We start from the raw sequence: 13,936 nt of genomic DNA, 5'->3' as shown, positions 1-13,936 counted from the left end.
TCTCAATAAATATTCTTTCAATCACAAATGCGGGCAAACACACACACGCTCAATAATACTATTGTGGGGATTTTAAAGCAGGCTAAGGTCAGTATTAGGGGGAGCTTACACAATGGGAACATGGTGACCTTTGACTGGGAAACAATGTGGACAGAAGAAGACAAGTACAGGGGATTTAAACATGTCTTCATTATAGAAAAGTTAGCACATGGTCACTTTTGTTTTATTTGGCAAGTTCACAAAGTCTCCTAAAGTGACACACTTAATGTTCCATTTACTGCAAGTGGGAAGCAGGGAGGAAGGAAGGTAGAGGAGAAGCATCGAAGAGGAGGAAGAGGAAGTAGAGGTCTGCAGTATGTTCTCATGCATAAGGAGAACAGGATGATGTTACTATTTGACATGAGCTATCTCTGTTTTCAACTTCCCCTCCAGTAGTTTGAATTACGTAAGGGTTTGAGTGATGTTTGAATCAGAATGTCATATGTTTCCTCACATTCTGTCATTGATTAAACCTCATAAAGTCTGATAAAGCAAAAATCAGTTCTCTGGAACAGATTGTGATTGTTTATTCAAATCAGAAATTAAAAATAAATCTATTAAATTTGAATTAATCAATACAAATGTAAATCCCATAATAAGCATTTTTTTCTGGTTTTAATTTCTTTCTGTCAGAGTCAGAGGTTGTCAAATTTATGACAGGAGCTCAGGCACGGAACACTGTTTCCACTTAGACGTGTGTGTGTGTGTGTGTGTGTGTGTGTGTGTGCCTTTATGAGCTGGAGATGATGATGATAACTTTCTCTGTGTCTTGATTTCCTGCCGGCAGCAGTAAGAAGATCTGGATTGATTAACCTCACTCTCTACTGATCCAGCCTGATCTGACACCAACATGCTTTGTTATGTTTATCCTTAACTGAATCTGGGACTCCTGACAGAACACAAATGTGGCACCTGCAGAATTTAAAGATTGACACTATATTAACTTAGTGTTCAGCTGTCAGAGCCTTAGAGAATATGGGAAAAAACTAAATCCATTTGAACTGGAGGCAAAAAAATATCATGCGTTTTAAGTGAAGGGCACTGTGAGTACGTAATAATACATGACATTAGCTATCCAACGAAACATTGACTGAACATGTGATCAAACTGTTACCTGAGCACTCCTCCTGGACCTCGGCAGGCTCCTGATTGGCCATCACATCTGGAGGTCCTGATGCCATGGCAGCACTGTCACTGCTGGGAAGGAGACAGAGACAGAAGCCAGGGATCAGCATTACTGTTCCTCAGAATTTCTTCTGTCATACTAATACTAATATGTAGTTGACACAGGATTCATTGGACTGATTTATATATTTTGCACATAAAAGCTGAGGTAATTTTACAATAACACAGATCATTGTTCATAATACACCTTAAATCCTTAGAGTTTTCTTTTCAATCCCTTTTGGACAACAGATTTAATTGTGCAGTCACAACTCGATTCCACTGGGACTTGATAAATGAATCATGGTGAACACTGAGTCATCAGCAGCCCAATGGGCTCAGACTGTCTATTTTGTGTCTCCTGTTGCTGTATTTATCTTAATCCTCCCCTATCTCCTTATATCGCTCATACGGCAGCCTGACCACTTGCAATGTGATCAGGTTCGCTGGATTACAATGTGATTAAAGTCCCATTTGGGAGTGTCGTGACTGTGAGTGAGAGTGGCTTGGCTTGAGTTGATGATAACATGTGAATTCACAAAGGACTCAGCAGACAGCCTAAGTTCATTTGAAGGATTACATAGTCGCCTGGAGTGAGCAACCACCTATAGAATAGTCTCATAAAGCTGCTGGACGATTTCCTGAATGCGTTAACATCCATCTATTTCTTCATTTCTCAAAAACTGAACATGCGCAGTCTGTCTTATGTAAATTGTTGAGATGAACCTCAATGTGTTATTTAAACTTCTCTTCCAACCCAAGCTGTTGCGTTACACTTCAGTCCGGAGCAAACCCAAGCTGCAGCCCAATCCTTCACTACAATCCAAACAGTCTCAACGGAGGCATCTCAGCTATGTTTCCAGTCTTCTGCTCCGCTCTGCCATCCACTTCTGTCAGCTCAAACATTCACCTCTCAGCACCAGCAGATGCCCAGCAACCTCTAACACAAACTCAAACAGACATGAAGTGATATAACAAACCAATCTCTCATTGTATAGCAGCATGGATATGGAGGTTTGTTCCCACTCAGAGCAGGAGCTATTGTTTTCACATTATGGTATTGAAATGCTCCCACTCAAAAACCTGTGCTAACATTCAAACATATCCTGCTTACACTCACATTTCCTGCACTCCAGCTTCTACATATATAGTGCTGTTCTCCTCGCTGCTTCTGTGCGCACATGAAACTTCTGCACTTGGATTTTATTTGTGCCACTCAAAAATCCTCCAACCAGTGAAATGTCAGGTGTAGTAGTGACAAATTACTTTGTTATTTTTGCTGTTGGTACTATTCTTCATAAAATTAAATAGGATGGAGTGTATCTTGTTTGCTAGAAACAGTGTTTCTATGCAGTAAAAAGATCCTGGATTTTGCTGCTCCATGTTGACCAGGGACCACTCCAATAGTGTCAAGCACACAGACAGGAAGCTGGTGTAATGATAAAGCAGTGGAGCGCTGGATTGCATGAACCCAGTTAAAGTAATTGACCGTACGGGACTCTAGAAGAATTAAAGCTGACACACCTACTACAAGGGTGGGACAATCTTATTTGTCAACACTACACCTGGCATTCTATTGGATAGTGAATTTTGACAGACTGCACACACAAAAAATCCAAGAGCAGAAGAAAAAAATCAGAGACCAGACGTTTTACAAAGAGGTGTGGAGAAGAGCTGAAGCTGCACTGCATTAAACTCAAGCACAAACAGGGTAAATTGTGAGCGCAGGGTTTTGAGTGAAAGCATTACAAGTTCTGTTCTTGAAGTCAATAAGTCCTGCTCTTAAACTGAAAGACCACGCTCTTGAATGAAGAGGAAAAAAAAGGATCGACATGCAGCGCATTAGATTTTGGCTGCTTCATGAACCTTTGCTGCTTGAGGCAACAGTATCAGATCTCAGTGTCAGATAAGTTTCAACATGATGAGAAATGTAAAAGCATTGATCTGCAAACCCAGTTTCTTATGGGATTTTTAATCAGTCACTGCCCTTGATTTAACAGGACAGTTATTGAACCTCCTCCAGCAGACAGGAAGTTTGAGGTCATGTGAGAGTTCAGCCCCAGCATGATGAACCAGCTTCTCTCTCTCATACAGAGGGACCATTAATTCACCAAGTTTTCTTGCCTCCCTATTCTAGTCTCAAATCTAATTAGCTATGCACTGTATGCAGACGATTTCCTGCACAGTTTGGCAGGAAGCCGACTCATTACTGATATTGTGGTTGGTAAATTGATATCTCAGAATAATTGTTGCTGTGTCACCATTAATGTTGGTGCAGTCATTTTCACAGATGTTATGAAGGTCGTAGGAACAGGGTCTGGGGAGAGGAGAGAACGGAATGTTTTCTTAGGCCAAACTTAATAAAGGAACTTTTCATAACTACAAGCTTCAAGCCATTAAGCTTCCTGAATATATGGTGTGATTGGCTACAAGGCTATGTAGATGTGCAATATCACATAAGCGAACACAGGTCAAAAGGACAATGAGACCAGCTAAACTAAAAGCTCACAATTAAATTAAAAGTAATTTGGTTTCTAATCACTAACTTCACATCCTATACTGTCAACTCTATATGTAAATCTATCAATCACTTTTAACAGGGACACGTGCATCCATCCTCTTGGTCTCAAGATTTAGTTACAACGTGTCGCACAAGTGTTACTTAAAAAGCTCTAAATAATTGTAATTCAATTCTAATTTCTTTTGAGAGTGCATGACCTATAAACGTATTCAGCCTTAAAATAATAGTTTTATGGTAAATAGCATTTATTTGGTTCTTGCTGAGATGTACATTTCTAAGATTGTTCTGTTTGATATGATAAGTTAGAGCTATAGGAGACGATTAGCTTAGCATGGAAGTAGGAAGAAAAGCTAGCCTAGTGCAATAATTTTACTAACAATTAACAAATTATATGAAGATTATAATATATATATATATATATACATATATATAAATGACAAAAGTTTTACACAGAGAATGTCCAATAGAAGAAGTAAAAAATATATATGTAAAAAATACCACACTCTTCAGCCACACTTCAGCTAAGCTAACCTCCTGCTTCTCATACAAATATTAGTGGTATCAAATGTCTCATTCAACTCTGCAAAATATCCTTTTTTTCCACTTCCTATCCAACAAAAGGAAATCTTCTAGGAGCAGAAAATTGAATAAAAAACCTCAATCTAAAATGACGAGAAGTAATAACATTAAAACTAATTTCATTCTTCACATGTTACGTAACTAATGACGGTGGTATCAGGTCAAACCACAAATATAGTTTGGATAACTGTAAGACAACACAGACGAGAAGTCCTTAAAGCACTGTATAAAATCATAACAGTAACTATTGAGCTTGTTTATCAGAAGAACCGTCTCCATGACAACTGAGCAAACTCCGCTTATGAAGACCATGTGATATGGTTGATAGCTTCACAGGAAAACTGGGAAGTTGAGCTTGAGTTAGGTTTGTTTTTGCAAGACACTATAATACAATGTATTCTAATATGGTGGAGAAATCGTTGTTTCTTCTTGGAGCGTTTGCAGGAACAGACATGTTTTTTTATGTTTGTTGTTGGAGTGAACAGGCTCCTTCTCTCTATTAGGGAAGCGGCTGGAGAGCTTCTTGTCAACTGTGTTTACAGTGAGTCTGTATTATAGAAACAGATGGAACATTCCTGGGTTTGTTGACGTGCTGAAGGCCTTGCGTCAGTATTACCATTACATAATCATTAGCTATTACCATCATCTTAACCCTTGTTAGAGTCACGACAATCATCAACAACACCCTCTTCTCATTTATCATGAACTGCAGCAGAAACACAAACATACAAATAAACTTTGTCACTTTTCTTTATTTCAGTTTATTGTCTGTAATATTGTGGCCATGAAAAGACACATGCTGAAGTTGTTGTTATGAGCTGATAACACTGGACTGATCCATTTCCTGTCTGATGCCACAGGAACACTACAACCAATAGTTCAACACACACACGCACACACACAGGTTCAAGAGCCTTAATAACATCTCTAGGAAACAGATGGACAGAAACAAACAGATAAACAGATGCTCACATGTTGTCTTTGATATGAGCTCAGAAAACAAGGGAGTGAAGGAGAGAGAGGGGAAACACCCAACCACACCACCACTGGACAACTGTGACGGGAGGGGAAACTGAACGTACTATACATACACAAAAATAAAGTAACATGATAAAATGTACTTTTACTCTCTGTTGAGATATTTTAGGGTGAAGTGCTGAGTTATCCTAAATATCAGGGCATTTCATTCATCACTGGAAATATAACAACTGATACCCTAACTACAGTATATTAGGGGTAGTTTAACATTTTAGGAGCTACGGCTATTATCTTAAAATCTGAAGAGAAGAATTAAACAGTAAACTGACTGAGAGCTGCAACCAACTTTTGGATCATGCAATGAAATAGAGAGCATTTTGCTAATATCTATTTGTATAACGCAAAAACCGCAACATACATTATCTCTATACCTGAAACAGTTCTTACAATGAGCAAGAACTTGGTGACTATGGAGAGGAAAAACCTTTTTTAACAGGAGGCAACCATAGCAGAGCCAGACTCAATGTATTTATCAGCATAATAAAAACAAAGGTCTGGGTATACGCATGCTTGTTGTGATGATGTATATGGTGATATACACTCTCTTCTATCTCTTCTGCATTTTATTGATTTAGGGCAGTGTAAAATATTTGTAAATCTAAATGCTGTGTGTTTTATGAAAGTTTTCTTTATTAATAAACAATGTATTTATTATTTATTAATAATAAAGGTATTTTCTTGGATAATTTCCCCCAAAATACATTCATACTTCAACATTGCCCATCTGGAAACGCTGTAGAGGTATGTCTGCAATGCTGCAGGACTATAGGCAGTTAGCTTAGTTAGCTAGAAGAAAGCCAGTAAAAAAGCAAAATGTAGAAATATGCTAACAAAGACTATTCTAAAGTTGTATCCTGTAGTTAACATGCAGATATCAACATGGTATCAATCCTCTCAAATTCTAATTCGGAACAAGATAGAAAATAAGTGTTTTTCCCAAAATGTTAAACTCTTCCTTCTAAGTGCAGTTTCAAATTTCATTTAAAGGAGAGGGTGTCTCACTTTAAGGCAACACACAGACGAGTTTCTACAAAAGAGGGAGAAGGTCAAAGATTAATGTGTGTTTTACTTTTCTAAGCAAGTGTCAGGTTCAAGATCAGAGGGTCAGGGGTCAACATGACTGACCTGCGCCCATGGCCGGCTCCCCATGGTGACATCCTCCGCTTCATCTATGAGAAGGATGGAGGGATGATGGGGTAAGGAGAAAAAAAGAGGGAGAGGAGAGATCAGCAAGAGAGGAGGACAAGAGAAGTATAGAGAAATATAGAGGATGAGTCAGGGACACATCTATAAGAGAGGAGTGAGAGAGAAGACAGTGAGAAAACAGAGAACAGGGACAAACACAAGACAGAAGGAGGGAGGAGGTCAGAGAGAGGGGTTGTGGGAAAGAGCAGCATGAAAAGAAAGAAGACTCAGTTAGATAAACAGAAGAATATTAGCAGGAGAGAGAAAAAAGGCAAAACAGACTCAGAGTAAACACACAGGCGTAGAGCTGTGCTGAGGGTTTCAACCAAAGAAAGTATAGGAAGATTTTTTCCTACTTACACATGTTAGTGCAAATAAGCAAACAGATGGGTTGAGAGAAGTTTGTGAATTAGAGAAGAAAATAAGGCTTGAAGAGCTTTATAGCTTTTATAATGGCAGCTTGTGGTAGCTTTATAACTTCAGACTTTGTCATCAGCACAACCAAGTGTTTTAAATCAACAAATGAAAGCACTTATTTGAAATGTAATTTCTCTGAGAAAGCCGAATATTCTGTCCACCTCATAAAAATGAGAGGGACAATATCAGAACCATTCCAAGAGACAACATATTTGTTTTGCTGCGTTAAACAAATATATTGCACGAGCTGAACGTAATATGACATAGTAACATCTGACATGTTAAAGAGGGTGTGAAGAACATTATAATCGTATGAAGAGCAGTTTCTCAAAACTCTATTCGACAGACACAGTGTGGCATTTAACAAGCTGCAGCTCCCACTTTACTTTATATCCTCGTATATAAGAGCAGGTTACATCACTTCATGAACTGAACTTGTTATTCTACGAAATGCAAAACCACAACAGTCATCTCAGAGCTTTACTTGTTTTCATTTTCTGCCTGGCTTCAGGGAGCATTGTTTTCTTTGAGAACACTTTTTAATTATGAACATTTTTCATCCTGCATTGTTCCCAGACAGTTTTCTGGCAGCTGTTTATTGACTTTATCTTTATTTCAGATGCTAATCCTTCTGCAACATCGCAGCCCAGTGTAAACACTCTCAGGCACATCATTAGCTTTATTTGGAAGCCAATGAGTTGGCGTGTGTGCGCGTATGGGAATGTTTGTGTGAGTGTTTAAATGTGTGTGTGTATCAGGCTCATTACATAAGAACTGATTAACACATAGAGGTATTCAAACCAGTAGGAGGCCTGCCTTTATTAGACATTTGAAATAACCTCATTAACATACTCACACACACAAAGACACACACACACAAAGACACACACACACACACGCACGCGCGCACCTCAGTGCCATGCCATCTGCTGTAAATGAAGTCTCGTCCAACTGATGTGGTCAGAACACAGTCCAAATGTCAACCACACAGATGCATCATGACTGAACAGACTCCAGGTATAAACAGTGAAAACAACCAGTGTCTCGGAAGAGAGCTGTTATCAGGGGAGGAAACTATAAATGCAAATTAAAGAGAAATCCAGACAAACAAGGGAGCGAATGATGAAGACTCATGAACACACATGTCCACAAGGATCCTGTCCTGACGTAAAGCAAATCCAATCTAGTCCAGCCTTAATCCCTCAGTGGAGGTAGTGGTGCCAGACTCATCGTACCACAGGCTTATGATGCTGACTAACTGGCTCTTAGCAACACCGACATGCAGATGTCTGACATGGTGTCTGACTGCAGCTGACAAAGATGTTGAATTTAATGTTGGAGTAATAAACCTGGGAAATGTGCCAACTAGGCTAAAAAAAAATTCCATAGATATATACAACAAATGCTACAACCAGCAAGTAAGAAAGCAATAACCAGGAAATGGCTGAGTAAAGAGTCTCCACCAATCTAAGTAGTTCAGGAAATTTATATAACGGAAAGATTGCTTGAGACATGCCACTAAAAATGTGATAAGACTGGAAGAAGTGGAAATCATATCTGAATCTGACATGATTTGCTCACTGTCCATTTATTTTGTATTGAAATAATTTCTCAGTGTACTGACTGTATCTACTTGTCTATCTAAAATGATGACATCTAGTAAACGAAATTCAATAGTAGGCCTCGTACTTGATTTATAGCGTTTACGACACAAATCCACTCCAGCTCTAATCCCTCTGTACCACCAGCACTAACTAACTAAGTGGGCTAATATAGACCTGATTACATTACTACAACAATTAGTGAGCACAGCGACTTACAATGAATCAGAAGCAGGGACAGAAGCTGAGAGCTTAGCAAAGGACTAATGCACCATGTATGGAAGTTTCTAAGAGAAATGTTTTGCCATTGTTGAGTGAAACATGTATAAAATCCGACGCCTGTGGCTGCAGATTGAAGTTCGATAAATCTAATAATGCCCTCTCCCCCTGGATAACATGATGAAATTACAGTGATGATTTCCCATTTGGCTCAAACAGAATAAACTGCTTAGCTGTGTGGTTGTACACAGAGAAAGCAGAGCTGAACCTCGAGTCATGTGAAAGCTGTTAAAGCACAACGAGCTGCCGCTGTTTATCAATGAAATTCTGTTTTCTGTCGTACATTCCATCACCGCGAGTAGAGCTGCTCATTCACAGACTATCACAGAGTTTGAGAGGGTTTGCTGTGTTTTTCTGCTGAGAGTATTTTTCTTTTCATTTTAAAAACAAGACACAAAAAGGTTGGTGAATACATAGAACATATATAACTGTTATGCATCTTCTAATTCCAGAAATCTGTCTGTATGTGGCTCACACATCGCTCACACATCGTTCATTCATATTATCGGCATCATACTTCGTTTTTAAAGGACCCGAGGAAGTGCAAGGTGTCAACTTTGGTGCAATTTGTACAAAAAATACTTTCAATATTAATAAATTTGATTGAACAGGTGACCAGAGATCTGTAGCCGAAGCGGCTGGACCTCATCAAAGCTAGAGACTTTGTCCATCATAACAACAGTATGTTCAAGACAACAGCAGCAACAACAACTAATTCTCCAGGTGGTGGTTCGAGCTTCACCACACTTTGAACAACAGGTGAGCAGCTCTTTGTGCAGCACTTACATGGCTTTTCCTACCACAGCTACACAGATGACACCCGACTAATCCTCTTCCCCTTTTCCCCAATCTGAAACGCAGGTCGCAGGACGAACTTCTGCCTGTCTGACTGACATCTCTCAGTGGATGTCCGCACACCACCTGAAAATTTACCTTGACAAGACCAAACTATTTTTGCCTATTACCTTTGACAACTCCGTGGTCACCCCACCAAGACTGCTAGAAACCTTGGTTTGACACTGGACAGTCAACTCTCCCTTATTGCCAACATTACAGCAACAACCCACTCGTGTAGATACATGCTGCACAACATCAGGAGAATACGTCCCCTTCTCACTCAGAAGGCGACACCGGTTCTGGTCCAGGGTCTGGTCCTCTCATGCCCAGACTACTACAACTCCCTCCTGGCCGGTCTACCCGCTAGTGCTATCGGACTGCTGCAGCTCATCCAGTCTTTTGTTTATCTTCAACTTACCTAAATTCACTCACACTAGTCCGCTTCCTACATTGGTTATTTCAAAACACTAGTACTTGCGTACCGTGCTGTGAACAGATCGGGTCCAGTCTACATCCAGGACATGGTCAAACCTTACATCCCAGCCCGTCCACTCCACTCTGCATCTGCCAGTCGACTTGCTGCTCCCTCACTAACCACTCAACAATCATGACTGTTTGCTGTCCTGGCTCCTAAATGGTGGAATGAGCTCCCCGTTGACACCAGGACAGCAGAAAGCCTACACATCTTCCACTGCAGACTTAAGACACATCTCCTCCGACTACACCTTGGATAAAAAAATAAAAAAATCAATAAAAATGTGGTTGCACTTATATGGCACTTAAATGTAGAACTTTGCAGTTTGGCTCTTTTGAAGCAAATTGTACTTATTGATTCTTGTTGTTCTGGGTTTGTACTCTCATGGTTGATGCACTTATTGTAAGTCGCTTTGGATAAAAGCTAAATGAAATGCAATTCAAAGCAGTGGTGGTGCAGCCTCAGGCTTTTTACTTTCTTTGGCTCAATTACCTGCACTTTTACCTACTTTTACAGTTTAACAGAGAAAGGTGCAACCAGCACCACCACAGAGAAGACAAACAGCCCATTTAAAATAGGCTCTGCACTTGTAACTTCACAACATTGTTAGTCTCTTACTTCAAGTGTGGATCCCCATCAACACAACACACTGTGGTGTCTATTTGGGAGACATAAAATAGTCCCATTTTTAGGTGCTTGGCCGTAGAACTGTGCAAACTATTCCCCAAACTGTATTTGAGACAGAAAAACAAGTCCTGAACTTGAGTCCCTGCAAAGTAGGTTGAGATGAGAGACTGAGTGGAGGAACTGCAGATGAACCAGCCTCTGTAATATGATGTTAGCGGATCAATGACAAACCACAAGCCTTCAATTTCCACAGCGAGACTGAGAAAGATGCAGAAATGACTCAGAGAGAAGCATTTCTCCAGGCAGCTGAAATGATAAACTAGGCGGATTGGGCTGAACCACTCTGTACAGATATAGCTGTAGACAGGGATGTTGTATATACAGACATAACCAGCATGAATGTCAACTTCAAAGTGTGTGCACCACATAAAATAGCCTTGTGAAACTAATGTAAATTGAGGAGGTGTGGATTTACCCATTTTTGGCACCCAATTTTCACAAGTGATAAAGATATAATATTCAGTTGACCTGCTGGAATAAATTAGATATGTTATAGAGAATTATGATATTTTAGGTTCAAGCTAAATTATCATTAATTTTTCTGTACTGCGAGCATGCTATTAATCATTAAAATGATCATCCTGATACATGCGCTGCTTCTCGTTGTGTTGCTGATCTGGGAACAGGGCATTCACTAGAGCCTGCTGAAGGACCACAAAGCAGAGCGAAATAAAAAGCTGAATAAAAAAATTCCGGCTGTTAAAAAGTATGGGAGAACAGCACGTAAAAAAAGGTATCATCTTCCCAGGATAAACATCTTTCACTCTACCATTACTCTCTTCCCACATGTTAAAAAGCTTTTACATGAGGTTTTGTTATTGTCTATTCCATCTCCAAGGGCCATAAAAGGATATGAGAAGTATATAAAGAATGTGGCCAGATATCGCAGCTGAACACAACAATTCTTTATTTCCTCCACCACTGATGATTCTCCATTCTTTACCTCCTGTGTCATTGTCTCACATTCCCTCCTTTCTTTCTGTCTGCCGGTTTATACCCCACGTCAAACCACATATACCTAACAGGGAACATGGCCTGTAGAACTGAACTACTTCCTTCTTGACCCATTCCATGCCTGCCTGGTCAGCAGGAACCAGTGAATAAGGAGGATATGATTCAATACAATGAATTCCTTGAGTCCCATGCCTTAAAATGAAAAAAAAAGGATCTAAGAGATTGACAGTACTGCACTTGTTGAATTTATTAAAGGGTCCAGTACTGAATGGGAAAATGCTTTGCTATTAACTTGTACAGCAGAAGCAGGAGTTTCATACTAATGCCATGTTTCTAAAATGTTTACATCAGCATGATAGCATTCCTCACTGGAATTCCAGGAGTCACATTAGCAAGGCCAGGTAAGGCTAGTCCAGTGCTAAACAGTTTGGAAAGTGCTGTATACACATTTAAGTTTAAACTGTATTTTTGGACCATGTATGATGCAGCACATCTGTGCATGTTCAAATCCCAGTGCATTAGAGCTGATGGTTACCTCCATAATCAGATGTAGTAACAGCCAATACGTATTGCAATGATCTGGGTTTGTATTTGACTGAGAAACGTAGTTTCTTGAAAAATATGACTCACTTGGTTTTAGAAACAAAATGTGAGCAAAATTACTTGTTACATCTCCTCCTGGTTAAGTAAACTGAGGAAATCCCAGAGTTATAAAATGTGGTTTGGTTTTAGTCCAGTGAGTGCCAAGTCTATGTGAGTGTTTGCATGCAACAACAGTGATACAGAGTTTGAAACAAAACCAAAGACCTTCTGTTGAAAAGAAATTCCGAGAAAAGTAAGAAAATAAATCTTAGCTTCTTAGTCCAGCATGTCTTACTGTATTAATCTGGACTAGTAGTGTAGTAATCCAACAGGAACTATTTAAAACAATGGTTATTCATTGGCTGGAAACAAGGTCTACGCATGTTGGAACACAATGAGGGTAAAGTAGTCAGAGGATGAGTAGTTTCATGGAAAATCACAAGCTTACAAAAAACCTTTTAACCAAATCACTGGACATGGTGGATCAATAAACGTAGAGTGTTGCATAGTGTTTATTTTAACAAATGGGTTAACTTAAGGTGTGTGTGTAACTATATCTTACCAGTCTACCCACTTAAAATCCTAACTCTGATCCTTGGCCCATTTATTATTTATTACTTAATAAAGTTGCACTGAACTACAGTTCCCATGTTAGCTTCAAATTTAAAACTGTTGAAAACAATGCCATACTCCAAATGGCTTGAAAAAGCCTTTTATCCCTATGGGTGGGTTGCAATTTGAAAAACGCTTATTTTGGGTAGGGGGGGGGGGTTCTCTCATCTTCAAGCTCTCTCTCTTCTGCTGCAATCTCTCCCCCATCTTCAGTCCCCTCCTGTGTGAGATGGGGCTGCGCTCTTAGCAACAGGCCTTACATGGACTCAGACAGAAACTGACCAAACATGCTCATCAGTCACTCTGTACAGTCTACATTCATTTACAGCTGCATCACCATTCCTGCTGAGCAAACTCATCCCTCTTTGGTTACATACGGATCAAGGAAGCATTGGGAAAGATGGGCCCTGGTGAGAGAGAGAGAACGCACGCCTGTCTTTGGCCTGATTGCAACCACCATGCACATGGGGTCGAACCTGCCCCACTATTGCGAAAACTACGTCTGCTCTGCTCTCTGTGAATTGACATGTTCCAGCAAAACCAATTGTGTTGTGGGTAATTAAGCCATCAACCCTGCACCTTCTTCATGTTGTTATGCCAGTCCAGCTTCTTTCTCATGCAAGACACATGCAGTCTAAAGTTGTACCATTCTGAATTCATAACTTCTTGAATACGTCTTAATTTCACCTAGAACAGGGTTTCTGCAGGTTTCAAAAAGTGAAATTCAAAACTTTTTTAAGACAATAATGAACTCAATTTAAGACAGATGACAAGTATGACACATGTGGAGGAATATCAGAGTCCCACATAATTACAAGTTGAAGTATCCTAGTTATCTCACAAACTACAGGCAGAGACAGTATGCATAGTCTTTGTCACAGCCAAGCTGACTGAACTGAGATACATTCTGACCAGGGTGTTGTTTACTCACTTATCAGTTCCACAGCCGTCTTGTCTTATTACAGC

At 39.7% G+C, this 13,936-nt stretch overlaps 1 protein-coding gene across 5 annotated transcripts in view; it reads right to left on the bottom strand.

Moving 5' to 3' along the window:
- The window catches only part of LOC109627179 (capping protein-inhibiting regulator of actin dynamics), a 43,248-nt gene that overhangs the window by 17,644 nt on the left and 11,668 nt on the right, over window positions 1–13,936 (bottom strand). For 2 of the 5 annotated variants that reach the window (XM_020083634.2, XM_020083643.2), the window contains exons 2-3: window positions 6,467–6,510; window positions 1,154–1,236 (exon numbers count right to left, since the gene is read on the bottom strand). In XM_020083634.2, coding sequence (XP_019939193.2) covers window positions 1,154–1,236; window positions 6,467–6,510 — 127 coding nt within the window. Of the gene's footprint in view, window positions 1–1,153; window positions 1,237–6,466; window positions 6,629–13,936 lie in introns of all 5 variants that reach the window. The other 3 variants (XM_020083632.2, XM_020083653.2, XM_069531191.1) reach the window with 2 other exon arrangements.

The sequence above is a fragment of the Paralichthys olivaceus genome, chromosome 9, assembly GCF_024713975.1.
Source record: "Paralichthys olivaceus isolate ysfri-2021 chromosome 9, ASM2471397v2, whole genome shotgun sequence".
NCBI classification, from domain to species: domain Eukaryota; kingdom Metazoa; phylum Chordata; class Actinopteri; order Pleuronectiformes; family Paralichthyidae; genus Paralichthys; species Paralichthys olivaceus.
Note: the sequence above shows the minus strand (reverse complement) of the source record. Positions and strands in the feature narration are given on the sequence as shown.